General features: G+C 41.7%; 1 protein-coding gene and 1 long non-coding RNA gene across 12 annotated transcripts in view; one reads left to right on the top strand and one right to left on the bottom strand.

Moving 5' to 3' along the window:
* ARHGEF3 (Rho guanine nucleotide exchange factor 3) overlaps nt 1-18,610 on the bottom strand; it is a 295,453-nt gene that overhangs the window by 123,697 nt on the left and 153,146 nt on the right. For all 10 annotated transcript variants that reach the window (XM_087866946.1, XM_045807392.2, XM_087866945.1 and 7 more), the window contains one exon: nt 16,005-16,067. In XM_087866946.1, the coding sequence (XP_087723072.1) occupies nt 16,005-16,067 (63 nt within the window). The remainder of the gene's footprint in view (nt 1-16,004; nt 16,068-18,610) is intronic.
* LOC123798777 (uncharacterized) lies at nt 2,133-7,431 on the top strand. 2 transcript variants are annotated; one of them, XR_006781399.2, is made up of 4 exons: nt 2,133-2,396; nt 2,482-2,585; nt 6,017-6,172; nt 6,256-7,431. It is a non-coding gene; the product is annotated as an uncharacterized LOC123798777 (long non-coding RNA). The 2 variants fall into 2 exon arrangements; XR_015726667.1 differs by having other exon boundaries at nt 6,017-7,431.

Here is an 18,610-nt window from a genome sequence, read left to right as displayed (position 1 = left end):
TTATGGACTGAATATTTGTGTCCCCCTAACATGCATACAGTCGAAGCCTTAACCCCCATTGTAGTGGTAATTTGGAGGTGGCCCTTTGGAAGGCAATTAGGTTTGGATGAAGTCATGAGGATGGGGCCCCCAGGATGAGATTAATGCCCTTACAAGCGCTCCTGTCTCTCTTCCAGCCATCTGAGGACACAGAGAGAAGGTGAGATGGTGGTTGTTTGCAAGCCAGTCAGAGAGGTCTCACCAGGGACCACATGTTCCGGCATCCTGATCTTGAATTTCCCAGTCTCCAGGACTGTAAAAGGTAAATTTCTGTTGTTTAAGGCACTCAGACTAAGGTATTTTGTTACAGCAGCCTGAACTAAGACGGTATCCTAATTAAAGAACAGTCTTCTGTTTGCCATAATGAGAAATGGAAAAGCATGCTTCAGTGTCCTTGACTGCTGATGTCTTCTTCCACCATCCAAGGAGTGGAGAGAAAGACTTGAAGCAGGGTGGTCACATGAGCAAACTTAAGAGGCTGGTCTCCCATTATTAACCAACATCTAATGTATTTACCTTCTAATCATCTACCTGAAAAACCCATGGTACCCAAAACATCACGGATCTGGGGAACTGGGTCACTGGAAAGGATGTAATTTGACTGCTTTACTTTATAGATGTGGAAACTGATGCCCAGAGACGTGAAGCAACAGGTACAAGGTCAGATAGCTACCCAATGACAGAAGTCAAAATAAAACCCTAGTCTTCTAATCCATGCTGAGAAACACCTATCCCAGATGAGGCAGTAAAGGTAGAAAGTTCTACACTTGTTCCTCAAACCCATCTGCTCCACAGCCAGCTAAGTCTTACATCGAACCTTGGCTTCCTCTGAGACATTCTCCACTCAGCAACGGGAAGAATCTTCTCGAAACACACACCATGCCATTGTTTAAACCGCCCCCGGCCCCTGCTAGTGACTCCTTACTGTTCTTAGGATAACAATCTAGGTCTTGAACATGTTCTTTGAGGCTCTGCATGGTCTGGTTTCTGCCAATTGCTCTAATCTTACCATCTACCACCTGCCAGACACATTTGCCTTTAAAGTGGCATGCTCCACCCTACCACAGGACCTTTGCACATGCTGTTTCCAGCTTGCAACTCTCACTCTCACCTTTAATCTAGTTAACCCTCTCCCTTCTTTCAGATCTCACTTCCTCAGAGAAGCCTTTCTTGACCTTTCATGACTATGTCAAGGTCCTTGATTAAATGCCCTCACAGCAACATGCCTCTCTCACGTTCAAAGCTTTTATTTCCACTTGTTATTATATTCTTGTTATTGTAATTAATTTATGTCTGCCTCCTCGACTAGGCCGTAAATTACCAGAAACTGGTCTCTCTTGTCACCATTTTATCTTCTATCAACACAGTGTGAGCATAGCGATGCTCAGTCAATATGAATATGAATAAAAGAATTAATGGGGGCACCTGGGTGGCTCCGTCGTTAAGCGTCTGCCTTTGGCTCAGGTCATGATCCCAGGGTTCTGGGATCAAGCCCCGCATCAGGCTCCCTGCTCAGCAGGAAGCCTGCTTCTCCCTTTCCCACTCGGCCTGCTTGTGTTCCCTCTCTCGCTGTCTCTCTCTCTGTCAAGTAAATAAAATCTTTTAAAAAAATGAATTAATGAGAAAAAGAATTAAAAAATACACATAAGCTCCTCGAGGATTTAGAGTCTAGAAATGTCCTCTGAGTCACTTGTACCTTGGGAAGCTATTTAATGCTCAATGCTGCTTCCCATCGATCTTTCTAGGAGAGAGGGAAATGACTGGATAGATACCCTTTTCTCAGAAGCAAGCTTTCTTCTTCAAGACCACATCAAATAAAATATAGGAACATTTCAATGTCTACTCAATCAAATGTCACTCTTCTGCTAACAACATGAGACCTTCCATCAAATGGAAATTCCTAAACTGAGCAAAACCTCTGGGGTCCCAATGGCAATTTTGTTCCTTACTGTAGTTTCTCAAGACCCCATCAATCAAGTCCTTCGTTATATAACACACAGAGAAAACCCTCCCTTCATACCATCCCTGTTTTCAGACACATTCTTCGTGACCACCGCCAGCAGCAGGCTCATTTCTCATTTCAGACACTCCTCCACTTTCCCGCGGGGACAACAAGCACATGGCCTATCTTCTGCAATCTGACAATTTAAATTAAATCTCAGTCTCAGTGGCCGGTTGTATTACGGAGGGAGGCCCTCATCGAGGAACACAGCGGAACTTAAAGCAGGCATGTGTCAGAGAACACAGATGGTGTGGCGCTTCAGACGCAAAAGCATAAGCAAAACCCCTTTTCCCTGTGAAGGCAAAACAACATGAAACGCCGACTTTAAAGGAAGACAATTTACAATTTTTTAAAGGTAAATATGTTTCAGCTAAACGTAACATTCAAATTTGTGAAAACCAAACCATGTTAAGGTGTTTTCTCTCTTCTCTCTCCTCTAGGAATTTCGTCAATTCCCGCGGCTCTAACATCTGGACAGTGGCTGAGGTGCCATCCGCGAGAATGGATACATTGTTCAAAGGGCAGTCATCTCTGTCAACTCTAGGTGGGTCTTCTGTCATTTGGGTTATTTGCAAATAAAAATAAGCGTGTCTTTCTTTTAAATTACTAACATGATTAAACTGAGTAGATCATCACGTCCATTTGTGGGGGGGGGTCCATTTAGTACCTCTTATTCAGTTACCCACTGTCTTATAATCAACAAAAACCATTTTAAACCACAACCTTATTCACCTTCTCCAAGTAAGATAAGCCAAACACAAGGTAAGGGGAAGCTAAGGGTGGGGGGTCGGCATGGCAGGTACCCTGCAGCACTTTCCCAGGTGGGGCTCCTCCACTCACCCCAGAGGGCGAGGGGGGTGGAATTCCACCCAGGTCCAGCTGGAAGAACCTGGCACACCTCTAGTTCCTACAAAATTGGGTCTCGCCAAAGCGGCTCCCTTATTTTCTCCGCAGGACTGAGAATGCTCAGGAATGCAAGGCACGCTCATATTTCAATGCAATTCCTAGAACGCATTCCAGGGAGAGATATGAATCATGTACTGGCACTCCGCTGTTGTTAAATGTCCTAGAATACACTCCTTCCCATTAACTTGGATCAACCAGAGATGAGCTTAGTGACAACGCCTTACAAGTTCCTCTCTTTCCATGACCTCATGGTGGGCACAAGGAGCAGCGCTCTGTGCTCAGTAAATGCCAGTCAAATGGAAAGGAATTGAGACTTCAAAGGGGAATGTTCTTCATTTTAACGGAAAATTTCCGTTCTGACCATTATCCTGAGAGAGTTAGACATGGGAGCGCGGGCATTCACGATTCCCTATCTGCAGAAATCATGTGTACGTTCCATATTGCTTATGTCCTCTTATCTTCAGGCTGATTTCTCTCATTAGCTCATAAAGCCCTGGCTCTACGTTCCCTTATCTTGCTTTGTATACCAAGGTCTCTTCAGGTAGGTTGGCCTTGGTTTTTCCTCTTGTTTTCTCACTTTTCTTCAAGATGAGAGTATGCAAAAATGTGTACAGAGGAAGACAGACATTCTTCAAATGTTGCCAAGATAAATCCAAGTCATGTTTACGGTAACCTCGCAAGGACAGCATGAAACATGAACAATGAAGTGGCCGCTCATTCAGTTATCCCGTGAATGTGAACTGGACACACTCGGTGCCAGACACCATTCCAGATGTTAGGAATAAGGCAGAAAATGAAAGAAAAGTTATATCCCAGTGAGAAGATACTAACAAATAAAAAAAACATCATGTGGCAATACAATGAAGAAAAAAATAAAGTCAGGTGGGAAGAGTAGGGAGTGCTTGGGAGGGTGGGGTGGGGAATGGGGGACAGAAAAAGCCCACCTAAGGACCTCTGAGCAGATACCTGAAGGACGATGAGGAAGTATGTCACATGGGAATAAAAAAGAGCTTTCCATAGAGAGAATCGGCTTTGCCAAGGCCCTGGGGTGTGAGTGGAAAAGAAAAAGAGGGCCAGGGTGTGGAGAGCACAGGGGAAGGGAGAGTGGTAGGTGATGGGGTGCAGGAGAAGCCTCATGACCTGATCGTGCTCGGCCTCAAGGGCCACTAGGAAGATGCAGTGATGCCCCTGAGTCAGGAGGGAGACATGAGCGAGACAGTGTGTAACTTAGGCTTAAAAGAAACTCTCTAGCTGCTGTGTTGAGAGTGGACAACAGAGGGTCAAGGGCAGAAGCAAGGAGACCTGGTGGGAGGTTTCTGGAATCATCCAGCCACTACGGATATGAACGGAGCCTGATAAAAGTGGTCCAACTGGACATGATAATGGTGTGGTTCTGGCTCCACGATGAGGCAGAGCTCGTGGTGGTGTTATCAGCCAGTCACCCATTGTTCGTGACTGCTTAGCTCTGAGTCAAGCTTTGTAGAATGCAATCAACAGCTGAGACATTTCGTTAAATACTTCTATTAATTATTATTTACAAATAATAATTCATTTAAAATCAAACTTGTTCCCCCCAAAAGGGCCTTTGTTTTAAGCAACACATAAACAGTATCCGTATTTCTGCCTTCCTGGTATCATTTATCTTTTATGAGAATTACCAAATTTACATTTGAAAAAAATTCATTCAACAAATCTTTCTGAGGGTTGGATATATACATACCAGGTACTTTCTTGGGCACCAGAATGACAGTAGTGCCTAAAACAGACAATATCTCTGTCTGTGTCTCGTCCCATGCTCCTGGATTATTTTACAACTTCAGCAGTAACGAAGTGCTCACTTGTGCCAAAGCCCTGCTGTATGATCTTACTGAGCCCTTAGAACAACTCAATTACCATCTGCATTTTCTAGCCAAGGAAACTAACACAGAGAGGTTGAATATGCTGCCCAAGGTCACACAGCTAGGAAGTGGTGAGGCCAGAATTCAAAACACCAAAACCAGAACTCTTAGCTTCTGCATGTTCCTGGATTTCAGGTACAATCCAGAACATGAGTCCCAAGAGACTTTTACTCTTCCTTGGTCATCTCAAGCAGGGCACTTGACTTCCTGTCTCAGCTTCAATTTTCATATCTACAAAATGAAATGTATTCAACTAAATAATCTCTAAGGTCCCTTCTGGGTCTAAAACTTCCAGAGATCTTGCTCTGAAACCCAGTGCTCTCAGACCTAAATACCTTAACTCTAAGAAGAACACAAAGGAAAGCCCACCCGCCATACAGTATAATTTCTCAAGTCTGGCTTTTGCATAAAATGAGGTGAAGCATTTCCCCAGATGAACCTTCGCGTTGACCAGCTAAAAGAAAGTAAATCAGTTTCAAGGATCCTCTGAGGGAGAAAAATGTTAGTAGCAGTGGAATTTATAGCAAAATTTCTTTCTTTCAAAACCAACCAACAATCTGGAATTACTCCCTTATAGGAAGGAGAAAACCAATCCCAGGTACAGCTAAGATGTGTCTTCCCTGGGCTTGGTTAACTTGTAACAAAATCAAGAGCAATCCCCCTTGTCTGTTGACAAAAAGTCTTAAGTCTTCGTTCCTGCAGTGTCCTTGTGCCTGACACAGGGTAAAGTTCCATAAATGCCAGTTGACTGAATTAGTCATCAATGATTTAATGAATGCACTAAAGAATGAACAGATAAACTCATTAATTCTACAGTGACAAATATTTCCTTGATAGAATTTATATAGATCTGGCCAGCAAATCAATCACCTTCCTCCGCCAAACAAAGGTGAAGAAAATAGCTTAGATGTACTGATTTTAGTCTTCAGTAGAAGACTCCAATTTTGTAAATTGGCATTGTGAGGTGTGTGGGGAGTAAAAGAAATCTCATTTATAGAACTATAAGAGGAAAATCAGTCTGCTCAGGGAAAAAAACACAATAAACACCTTCAGTTCCCTGCATGACTTCTAAGGAGCTAACTCCAAGCTGGCATTTTGATGACTGAAGATAAGCCCATGGTTCAGTTTCAAATGCTTCACCATCAATACTAACCTTGAGTGTTGTTTGCAGAGAAACTACTTGCTCATATGGAGTCAACGCTCCCCATAAAATGATCTACACCCAGCAGTGTCAAACAAGATAGCAGGGTGGAGGAAGACACACAAAGCATGAGATTTCTCCTGGACCCTTGATTCTTCTGGTATTTTTCAGAAGTTACCCAAGAACGTAAGTATTAATCAGATGATATAAAAAGTTTATGCACAGTCAACATCAAGGGAACAAGTCAACATACCACCTTTTCTTCACAGAGAATGAGCAACAGACACAACTGAGAAAATAAGAAGGAAGAAAAACAGTTTCTGCTATTAAAACCTGGAATATATAACCAGATCAAAGAGGAAGCCTGATGCAATTATGAAGTCATTTGGGGAAAAACTCAATTATCTGGGAACGGAAGCCCAGATGGAACTTCCTAACCAAGACTATTTACATAATTTTTAGGTGGACAGACCTAGGTTATATCTTAGGGGAAAAAAATCATAAGCAAAAGTATTTATGAACAATTATTTTCTAGTGACTTTTTACCACAAATAAACTCGGTCAAAATAGAGCTACTGATTAACTGAAAAATTTTAAAGGCAGTTGAGATGTAAACTTTGTCAACATCACAAATTTACTCTTTGAATTCAGAACTACAGTTTCCCTTCCCCTTCTCCCTCCCTTCCTTCCTTTTCTTCCTCCTTTCCATCTTTCCTTCTTTCTTTTCTTTCCTTCCTTCCTCTTTTCCTTCCTTCCTTTTCTTTCTTTTTAACCATGGGTGACTCAGAAGGAATATGCTTCTGGATATATAAACTTAGAAGTTGCACATACTTTTACCTAAATCATGCACACATCATGGAGACAAAAGAACTTTCCTTCTCCAATTCTCATAGCCCGTTCAGATCTGCATTTGATAACAGTATGGTTTTTATCTATTTGCTTTTCTTTGGTGTCCATGGATGGAATCTGAACCACAAAAACAGTAATTTAACCTTATTCATACTAACATTAAAATAGCAAGTGTCCACAGGCACTTTTATTATTTACCTCACTGCTTGCTCTGGAGTATGAGATGGTCTTTGTAACTGGAAAATACTGGACATCAAAAGTGCCCCTCCATGGAGAATCATGTTAAAATCATGGAGAATCATATTAAAGTAAACTATGATCCATTTGCTTTATGCAATAATAAGCAGCAGTTAAAAAAATAAGACCTATCCTTCACCGAGTGAATGGATAAACTGTGGTACATCCATACAATGAAATATAATTGCAGTGATAAAAAAGAAGTGAGTTCTCAAGCCGCAAAAAAGACACGGAGGAAACTAAAATTCTTATTACTAAGTGAAAGAAGCCAGTCTGAAAAGGCTACATGCTGTATGTATGACATTCTGGAAAAGGCAAAGCTACGGAGACAGTAAAAAGATCCTGGGTTGCCAGGGGTTGGGGGAGGGAGGGATGAACAGGCAGAGCACAGAGGATTTTCAGGGCAGTGGCACTGTTCTGTAAGATGCTATCATGGTGGGTATCTGGCATCACACATTTGTCAAAAGCTACAGAATGTACAACATCCAGTGAAGTCTAATGTAAACTATGGACTTTGGGTAATAATCATGTGTCAGTGTAGGTTCATTGATTAAAACAACGTTACCACTCTGGTGGAAGATGATGATGGGGGAGAGGACTCTGCCCGTGTAGGGTGGGAGGGTGTATGGAAACTCTCTGCACTGTCTGCTCAATTTTGCTATGAAACTAAAACTGCTCTAAACAATAAAGACTATTAAAAAGGAAAAAAAACCCCACAAATTGCAAAATAAAACAAAAAATGGCAACACTTATGTCTGTAAAAAGCTGCCACAAGCTAATTTTTATATCTCTATCTATATGTCTAACTAGGTCTAAATACCTGGAAGGAGACTAAACTGATAACCAAGATTATACCTGAGGAGACACATGAAACCAGGGCATCATCAGGGGACTGTTAGTTCTATCGCTGTTTGATTTTTTTTTAATGATGAAAACTGTGTGCAGAATTACTTATGTATTAAAAATAAAACGATTTTTCTCTTTAAAATATTCACTTCATATTTTATGCTAAAGAGGTACAAAGGAAATTACAAATATCATGACATTTTAGCCCTAAATATGTCAGAATGCATCTCTAACAAATAAAAACATTTTTCTACCCTAAAACTATTTTTTCTCATAAGAGAAGAAGCAGAAAAGATCTTCTACTAAAATATTGGGGTGACTCAATCTATTTCTTTCTTTAAAGATTTATTTATTTGAGAGAGAGAGAGAGAGAGAGAGAGAGAGCAAGCATAGGTGCGTACAAGTGCACCTGAGCAGGGGGAGGAGGGGCAGAGGGAAAGAATCGCAAGCAGACTCCCCACTGAGCACAAGCCCCAGGTAGGGCTTGATCTCATGACCCTGAGATCCTGATCAGAGCGGAAATCAAGAGTCTGACGCTCAACTGACTGAGCCACCCAGGCACCCCTCAATTAATCTATTTCAAAAAGGTAATGAGGTATCAAAGAAAAACCTAAATACAAGTGTTGAGAATTGATTTAATGGTTATTGCAAGGTTTTCTTAAAAACATTATCATCATTATTCCAGCCCCTTACTTCTATACAACATTTTATATTCTCTCCTTTAAAACATTAACAACTTCACATACCAACAGGTTAAAATTAATTATATTTGTTGCATTTTTTATTTCAGTCATTTGAATTACAAAAGTAATACAATGCAAAAGACCTATCATAGTAGATCGAGTGTCTTAACCAAGAATTCCTAATTTAGAATTCTCAGCCCCCCAAGAAGTGCATGGACAAAATTCAGGGCATCTGTGAACTTGGATGGAAAAAAAAATACATCTTTAGTTTCATTAACAACTGAAATCTAGCATTTTCTTCCAGTATATATGAAGGCCACAGATTGCAGAAGCATTAGCAGACCCATGACTTTGTCACCATAGAATCATTATATTTTCAAACCACAGAATAGTTGAAGCAGGTATTTCAAAATATCACCCTGTAGAAGCTGTATTAGTTATTAGACTTGTTGCCAGATCTTGTTACTTAAAGCATTAATCAAGAAGCACATGTGTAACTCTTACCACAAATTTGAAATTTAAATATTTTGATAACTGCATTTCAATATAACTATAATTTTAGGCACATAGAGATGGCCTTCTAGGGGGAAGGGGAGTTCATAAATTTCCCAAGATGCCAAAGGTTAAGAACCCAGGAACTGAAGCTCCCCTTCTCATAATTCCATCCTCCAAAAAGCCACTTCCCACGATGCAGTGCATGCTCCTTGAGGACATGCTTATTCCTTTACGTGGACAAACATATAAAAACATCTAGGAACATAATTTATATTTTATGTGCTCTGTCATTGTGTTTTACACATATATTTTATAATATAAGTCTCTAGAGAATTTGGATATTCATGCTGTTTCCAGCTTTTGGCTATTATAAAAAAAATTGCTGTAATAAAACTCCTTGGATATGTCTCTTCATAGACTGGTATTTTTTAAAAATTTTGCAATCAGTTCTATTTATGGATCACTTGGGCCAACAACAAATATCTTCAAATTTAACCACAAAGTCTATTTTGTATTATGAAATCAACAGAATAATAGCTAGTATTTTTGTCCTCACTCTGGGCCGGGTCCTAAGTCCTTTACGTGAACTAACTCATTTTAATCTTCACACCCCTAAGGTGGGACACTGTTTTGATTTCAGTTTACAGGTGAGGAAACTGAAGTGCAGAGCGGTGTTCGGCCTCTAAGCTCCCAAAGTGTGTGGTTCTCATGACAAATTCAAACAAACAGGTATTCTCAGAGCATGAGAAGTCTCATTTAACATGGGTCCCATCAACGTCACTTTGAAGGGAGTAGTAAATGATGACTGACACTTTGTTACATCATCACCTTCTGAGAGCGTGTCCTGAAGCACCTTAGAATTTCATTGTCACTGTACATTTCAAGAGGTAGATCAAAGAGTAAGGATCACAGTGATTTTTACAACCCACCACCTAATCAATTAGGCCGAAGGCTAGACGGAATGTGTCTAGTGTCAATAATGAGCACATTTGCCATCAGAGATGGTAGCACCACCTTGGACACAACATAGGGTCTCCACTACATCAGGCCCAAGCAATTTCATAGGCAATGACAGAAGATCATAAATCCAAAATAGAACACAGGCCAACAGGTTAAATATAAGCATATGTTAATGAAGACCCAATCTCAGTGCAGGCCTGTTCTCCTCGGCGATAAGAGCCTTATTAGACTCTCCCAGGTAATTCATCAAGGCCCCATGCTGGCCAAGGCAAGGCCAATCTCTCTCCCCAGTTAGCAAGTGCCAGAACAGACCATAAGAAACCAAACCACAGAAACGGTATCTTTTTTAATTATCTGGACTCTGCTGAGTAGAGATAAAATAATCCCTGCTTCTATTCCATGTCTGCCTTGACCTATCCTAGCAATGAAACGTCATTTAGGTTAATCGAGACAAGAAAGCTCTGTCCCCTTTTTATGCCCATTCTCGTGCTTTGAGCATCCATATAACAGGGTTAGTCATCAGAAAGCACGGGTAACAGAAATGTCATAAACCTCAAAGGTGGTTTGCCAATAAGAGCTGAATGTCCTATACATCATCTCCTGCCGGAAGCCACAGAGCCAAATGCTTTCATTTTCCTCCCAGCCTGGAGGCAGGGTGGGGAAGCTGTGGAATCCAACCATCCTGGGCTTGAATCTACCATAGCTGGGACTTTGAGCAAATTGCTTCTCTCTCTGAGGCTCAACTTTTCTTCATCTTCAAAAGCATATGATAACATCTGTGGCTTAAATGGATCTTATACCACCCCAGTCATGGTTCAGCCACCTGCTCCCATGGGAAGCCCCTTCAGCAGGGAAGGACTGCCCCACCACTAGCTCTACCTTGACCAGCTCCAACCTCACCGGTCACGAGGGGGGCCTGGGCCCCGCCAGGGGTGACAGGAGGGGCTCTTCCCAAAGAGGCGGTATAAGCAAATGCCCCATATGAAGTCACAGACTCAGCAAGGGACCAGCAAAACAGCCGAAAGAGGAATGGGCCAGAGCAACCTGAGAACAATCTCTACTCCGAGTTTCTGAACAAGATTCACCTGCTCTGAACTGTATTGCCACCTCTCACTTCCAGAAGGGGTACAGACCTGTTCACGAGTTTTAAAATATTTGTACCCTTCCAGCCAGGAATTTCATATTTTATCCATTTTATCCTCCTGATATAAGATGACACAGATATTCTTGAATGCCTGCCAGTGTTATGTATAATAGTGAAAAGTTATAATCTATCTAAATATCCAATGAAGGTTTGGTTAAAAAAATTGGTGCGTCCATTTGACAAAGTACTGTATGGTTATTAAAAATAACATTCTTAAAGAATGTTTTAGGATGTGGTGACATGATCTCAATGTAGTAAATGAAAAATTCAGGAATAAATTAGTATGTGCTATGATCCTAATTTTTAAAAATTTGTGCTTGTATAAACTTACGTATACATGCTACTTAGGGCCAGTTTGCAGACAGGCAAGGCAACAATAAACATTAAACTCAGCAGAGCAAGGGGTTCTCCTTTGCTGTTAAGGGCACGTTTCCTCAGTTGCATTGGTAGCTGCTTTTTACGTTATCCTCAATGCCATTTTGTATGTCTGCAATATTCGTGGTGAAAAATTTTAAAGTGTGCATATAATGCCAAGAAGGTAATACATCAAAATGTAGCTACTGCTTGGAGGTGGGATTATTAATGACCTCTCCTGCTCACAATGTCCAAAATTTTTTTTAAGATTTTTTATTTATTTATTTGACAGAGATAGAGACAGCCAGCGAGAGAAGGAACACAAGCAGGGGGAGTGGGAGTGGAAGAAGCAGGCTCATAGTGGAAGAGCCTGATGTGGGGCTCGATCCCATAACTCCGGGATCACGCCCTGAGCCGAAGGCAGACGCTCAACTGCTGTGCCACCCAGGCGCCCCCTCACAATGTCCAAATTTTCTACAAAGAACGTGTATTCCTTTTCATCTTTTACACTGTCTTTATCACTGGAAACTATTTTTATGCCCACCTCAGAACTCACTTGGTTTTTAAGAGAGGATGCTTGGTGCTAAGCAGTGCCCTCCGTCAGTGGCACACCTGGCTCCTCCACCACCCTGTTTCCTGGGACACGATGAACCCCGGCTCTTCACTTAGGCATCTCTCCCCCGTTAGAAGTTAAACCAGAAAAGTGCTGTGGGGGAAGCAATGTCCCTGAAACCATCCCACTCGCATCCTCTGACGTGAGAAGAGATTTGTAGGCGGCTGTTAGGAGCATTCTCCACTCTGCAATTTGTTCTCAAAAGTATAGGTTGCCTTTTTTTTTTTTTTTTTTTTTCTGGAATATTTTGCGTTCTATCCTGCCAGGAAGCTGGGGGCTCAGCCAGTGGCTTGGGTAAAGTGGTGGGAAAAATCAGAGAACGATTATAGCGTCAACTAGCATGGACATTCCATCACCATTTATTTTTCACCAAGTGCTGGGGGTGGAGGGTGGGAGAATAATTCTTCGGAGATACGTCACTAGGCCTTAAGACCCTTCCAATTCCCTTTTCAAAAAGGAACTCTTAACATGGGTCTTGGCTGAGCTCCCTAGGGCCCATGAAATCACACATCAACCTTGTAAAATTTTCTGAAGCCCAGATTCCCAAAAGAGTCCATGACCCCTTAAACAATGGAAGATCCCTGTCTGTAAGAATAAGCTCTTTTCTTAGCTTACGCACTTCTATTTGGTCTCTAAGCCCAAGTTCAGTAGGAGGTTAGAAGGAAAACTCCCTCCAGTTACCTATCAGAATCGTCATCTGAGGCTTTAAACTAAAGCAAAATGTCAGTAGGAATGTTTGTTGTTACCATCACTCACACACCCTGAGGGGCATACACATACGTTTTAATCAAAGGGGGAAGACTTCGTCTGGGTTAACATCTCCCAACTCTACATCACAGATATATTTCTTTGAAAGGGCTGTATGTGTTAAATTCTACTACACATTAGGAGAGTTCACTGTTTTTTTGTATTTAAAAACTAATCTAGCAGCAAGTACATACCAAGAGCTCAATGTGCATGCAACGCTGGGTTGGAACACAGTGGAAACTTGACCATGATCCCCAAAGAACCCCATCCCTTCATCTAGTAACTTCTTATTGAAAGCGCACATCTGATGAATATCTTTCCACTTCTTAAATGGAATCAAAATTGAGAGTTACTAATATTACTTTCCCAAGCCCTCACATCCTCCCATATGAGTCATCTGTCGGAACCCACCTTCTTTTCAGATACTTTCCACAACACACAGAAACAGACTCAAGCCACTCTTCAGAAATGCTGCTGTTTAGTTAAGGGACTGGTGACTACTGGATATCACCATTTTAAAGCATCTTTAAGTAGCCTACATAGGCCATTTATTTGTTAGAACAATTCATTTATGGGACTCAGCCTTCATGGCAAAACATCTTCTCATGAGTGGCTCCTCCCACCACTTCAATTCAATGGACCTCCGCTGTGAGACACTGAAAATCAGTACCACTTCTCCTGAGGCCCTGGCTGGATCTGTCACACATCCTGTCATTCCCATATGACTGGGATTGTCAGTAAACCTGGAACATGCCAGTTTTCATGTCTTCCAACAGCTTCTAGGAGACTAGGATCTTTCTAACTTTTACAATTATTATAATACCTTGTGACAATATTTGGAGGAAACTCTGCTGAGGTTCTAGAATCTGTCTACCAAGATTCAGGAAAAATGCCAGGCAAATTAGAAAGGAATCTGGCCATAGCTGAATCCCTAAGCGTAAAGGTAGATTTCTTTTCTATACAAGTTTCTCTATTGTGACAAAACATGATATGAGATAGTTAAAAAAAGAGAGAGAGAGAAATATCCTTTGCAGCTGCACCAAGAGAAAAGAAGTCAGATGGCTGATTACATGAGACTTAAGTGATCTTAAGAGAAGGAAAGGTTATTGATACTAATCAGCACAAAAACCAAATCACAATTCGTAATTGCAAATAATCCTTTCATATGAGAGGTTCTTCTAGAGGGGCGCCTGGGTGGCACAGCGGTTAAGCGTCTGCCTTCGGCTCAGGGTGTGATCCCGCGTTATGGGATCGAGCCCCACATCAGGCTCCTCTGCTGGGAGCCTGCTTCTTCCTCTCCCACTCCCCCTGCTTGTGCTCCCTCTCTCGATGGCTGTCTCTGTCTCTATCGAATAAATAAATAAAATCTTTAAAAAAAAAAAAAAACTTCTAGAGACGTGTGTTCCTGAAAAATAAATATAATAAATAAAATGTAGTTGAAGAAATATGTATGATGAGATGTGATCTTAAAGTCTTGCCTGAATCACTACATCTCCCTGGGCTTCTACCCTTCATTTTCAAAGTGAGAGGATAGAACTATATGATGGCTAAGAGCTCTCTGAATTTGGCAAGTCAATGATCCTAATAATTACCACAAAATTAAAAACATTCAAACACACACAAAAAACTTGTTGCGGCTAAGGGAAGTTTCATAGACTTTACCTGTCAATAATAAAATATTCAGTGAGTAAAGTAAAACCTAGAAGAACATCATTTTTTTGTCCTGTTACCATGGTATCCAAGTAAACTGGTACAACTCCATCAATTTGATGGTCTAAAGACTGGAACAAACACCATATGGTGAAAAAAAGATGCCCAAGTACATTAATTAGATGCCAGCTCAGGCTCACTCCATTATGACAATTTGCACCACACAAAATTCTGCAATAATTAAAAATAACTAAAAACATTGTTTATACTGGTAAATAAATGTTGTCAGATGAGAAACCCATGATCCATGTTCAACAAAGTTTCAAATTTTCACAATGGTTTTAGAGGACTCTTTTTTTTTCACAAATGAGGAAACTGAGGCCAAGGTTGCTCTGTTAGCTACAGGAAGAGCGAGGACCATGACTCAGCTCTTAACTCTTAGCACAGAAGCCTTCTCATCTCACAACAATGGCGTCCGTGGTTTCTGCAGAGGAGAAAGACCAGGGACTAAAGTCGGATGGATCCACCATGCACAATGAGTGAGCTCTAAGGAAGTACACAAGATGAATGGACGCGGGGAGCCCAAGAGGACTGAATATCCACCCCCCAGCCCTTTGGTAATGAGTGCATCAGAGGCCCAGGTTGGCTTCCCAGTGATGTCACTGGGGAGACAAAGAGGCCATACAAAGAAAGGTGCTGGAATTAAGCAGCCAGGACATAGACCCCCAAATTCAAGAAAGCTCTTTACCTATATAATCACCAGCACTCGACTACCATGTCATTAAACATCTTTTGTAAACTTCTGCTTTTCAAGAAAACTACAAGGCTCATATTTGGTGGGTCCCTAGTATGTCCCAGGAAATGTGCTCAGTATTCTCACTTGTATTGTTTTATTTGATCCTTACAACAATCCTGTTAGGTGAAGTCTTTTCATCTCTATTTTCCAGACGAAAAAACAGAGACAAGGAAAGGGGTCACATTAATGGTAAGTGTAGAATCTTGATTCAAGCGAAGATCTGTTAAATCCAAAGTCACCCACTCTGCCATGCTGCTGGAGACTTCTCCCAGCCTTTGGGCACTGGCTGCCTGAGTTGGGCCAATTCACTAACTTCCCTGAAAGGGGGACAAACATCTGACCATCTTCTGGAACCAGTCTCTAAAATGGCACAGTGGCATTTATCTAAATTGTACTCAGATGCACTGATGTCATAATTCATTTTTTGAGAGAAAGAACATGAGCAATAAACAACTTGACTTGCAAGCTTAAGTTGGCCACCCAGCTTTCTCCAGTCAAATGAAATGTTTAAAAGAGCTTTCCCCAGGTCACAACTTCCATTGTCAGAAGCTGGAAGCCCCCTTAAAGCACACAGCATGTTAACAAATAGATTCAGAGACGAGAGGTGTTCTCATGGCAGAGGCAATAGGAAGCACTGTACTTACACTTATGTCGAGACTGCAAAGGCTAACAGCATCCTCATCTTGGGTGCTCTGCTTGCGTTTTCGCTGCAAAACAAATGATAAAGTTCAAATGTAGACCGGGATTATGGCTTTGATTAAGGAAAGAAAATAAAAGCAACCAATTGAACGGCATATGCAATCCTTGTCGTTTCTATCATGTTTTCCCCAAAACTTTAACCAATCTATGTAAATGAACAATTCTAAGAAAGCCTCAGAAATCACGGGAAGCTTTTAAACTCTAAGGTAATTGGTTTACATTATTGTGCTTATTCCTGCTGCTACAATTCTTTCTTTCTGCATTTCCTTTTTTCCTAAGTGTCTCTATATTTCAAGACTCAGAAATTTAGATACAAAGTTCAGATTCTGGCTAACTTGGGAGAAGAAACTAGACTGGAAAGAAAACTGAATTCACTTAAAGATGTTTCATTTTTAGAGCTCCTTTGAAATTTGTTCTAAACTTCATCCAGGGTCCTGATATAATCACAGAACCAGAATGCTGGAACAAACCTTAGACATCATGTCTAACCTTCCTATTTTACAGCCATAAACACCAAGAAAAATCATTACTTGAATGGGAGAAAATTGAATTTGAAATGACCTTATGACCAAGGAAGTCTGCCAGGTTAGATGTGGAAAATATATTTTCTTCTTTATAAAAAGAAATCAATTCCATCTACAAACCATAATAAAACTCATCAAAGATACATTCACCTCTCTTCTACCTCCCAGCTCAACCAACCAGGCAAGCTGAGTCCCTAATTTGTGACTTGCTACGTCTCCTGATCTTGGCAGAAACCTACAAAAGGACCAGAATCACTGGCATGCAGTTCCCCTGGAGTCCAGAGACATCTGGAGTCTTCAATCCCTAAAGACCTCTTCAATCCCTAAATCCTCTTTCTCCTCCTCTATCATACCCTGAGCAGGAAAGACAGAGAGTGGAAAGCGACCAGAGCCACCCTTGTCTATCTCACTATAATTGTTCTATTATTTCTTTGCTTTGGTTCAAGGAAGATTTCTTGAGCATCTACCATGAGGCTGGCCTTTCATTTGCTCCTGGGACTGCAAAGACTAGCAGCACCCATAGCTGAAGAACTCACATTCTTGTAGAGGGACGGACTCTGAAGGAATGAACTATAATGCAGTAAAAGCCAAACATCCTAGGAAAGTCACATCACTTTTCTGAGTTACCCCTTCTCAACTCTTAAGGTGGGGGTGCTGACATTAGCTTCTACTCTCAAAGGGAGAGGAGAAAACATGGTAATGCATTTTAGAACTCAGGAGAGTGCCGGGTACACAGTGGGTGCTCAAAGCATGGGTTGGAAGACTCTGGAAGCACAGTGAGGAGTGGTTTGGCCTCGGTGGGGAGTTGGGGAGGTCTTCTCAGAGGAGGAGACATTTGAATAGGCCAGAAGGTGAGTAAGAGTTTGCCAAAGATATTGGGAGGGGACTGGGGCCTCTTGTTCCATAGCCAGCAACCTAGATCTTCAGAACCCCACAGGTGCATATGGTTCTATCCAGAGTGGTAGAGTTCTAGATCCTATATATTATTCCACTTGATCAGTGGAATGATGTAGAGATGAATGCCAGGAACCAGGACATTGAATCAGCCATGTGGGATGGTGCTCGAGAATCTGCATTAACGAACTCTATTCCAGGGTTTTTCGGGGGAGTCTTGAGAAGATGCTGGTAGCCACTGGCCATTTGTGAGGATGTTCCATGTTTGCACAGGAACCTGACCCTCGCTGATTCATCCTCTAGTTAAAAGCAGCACTGTGGTGTCAGTGAAGCCAATTCATTAGTTAATATTTATAAGGACCTTTTGAGGCAAGTAGGGCAAGGGATAATTTCCATTCTAGGGCAAATAAACTGAAGTCAGGGGAGATACACAATTTGTTCAAAGTCACATGGCTACAGAATCCAGGATTCTAATTCCTGGGGCAGAACTCTTCACGCACATCACTGAAAGCATACTTGGCAAATAGGTTACAACTCGTTTGCTCTCCGGAATGTCTGGTAGCATCTGCTTGGAGGGCTGTATTGAGAAGGACTACATAGCACAGCAAGTGGCAGAATGCTTCAATCAATCAGTAACATGTGTGGGGGTAAGAGAGGGGGACAGCTGCTGCCCAGGACGGCCCCTGCGCTTCCTGAGTCTGGCTGCTTTTTCCTTGTGAGGCTACAGTGTTACACCTGGGATCTTGGGAAATGCCATGAGGGGCTGAGACTCTGGGATGTTATCTGTAATGTGGAAATAATGCCTACCGGGTCAGGCTGTTGTGGGGATCACAGATGATATGCATATGGCAGCTGCAAAGAGGCCTGATATACAGTAGGTGCACAATAAATGGCAGTTCCTATCATGTGTTACCCAAACTGTAAACCACACAGATCTGTGCTGCTACCCAGTACTGTCAGATTATAGAACTTTGTGGTGCTACAATTCCATTCCGAGAGTTCAGCAATTTTGTCAGTGCAACACATTAATGGTAAACCTGTTATTCCAAGAAGCCCACCCTGGTGAAGGAGAGGGGTTAATAAGAGTTTTTTTTCCTCATAGGCATGCAGCCCTCTCCAGACCAACCCAACAC

The sequence above is a fragment of the Ursus americanus genome, chromosome 14 (assembly GCF_024610735.1).
Source record: "Ursus americanus isolate L20-20 chromosome 14, mUrsAme1.1.p, whole genome shotgun sequence".
NCBI classification, from domain to species: Eukaryota; Metazoa; Chordata; class Mammalia; order Carnivora; family Ursidae; genus Ursus; species Ursus americanus.
Note: the sequence above shows the minus strand (reverse complement) of the source record. Positions and strands in the feature narration are given on the sequence as shown.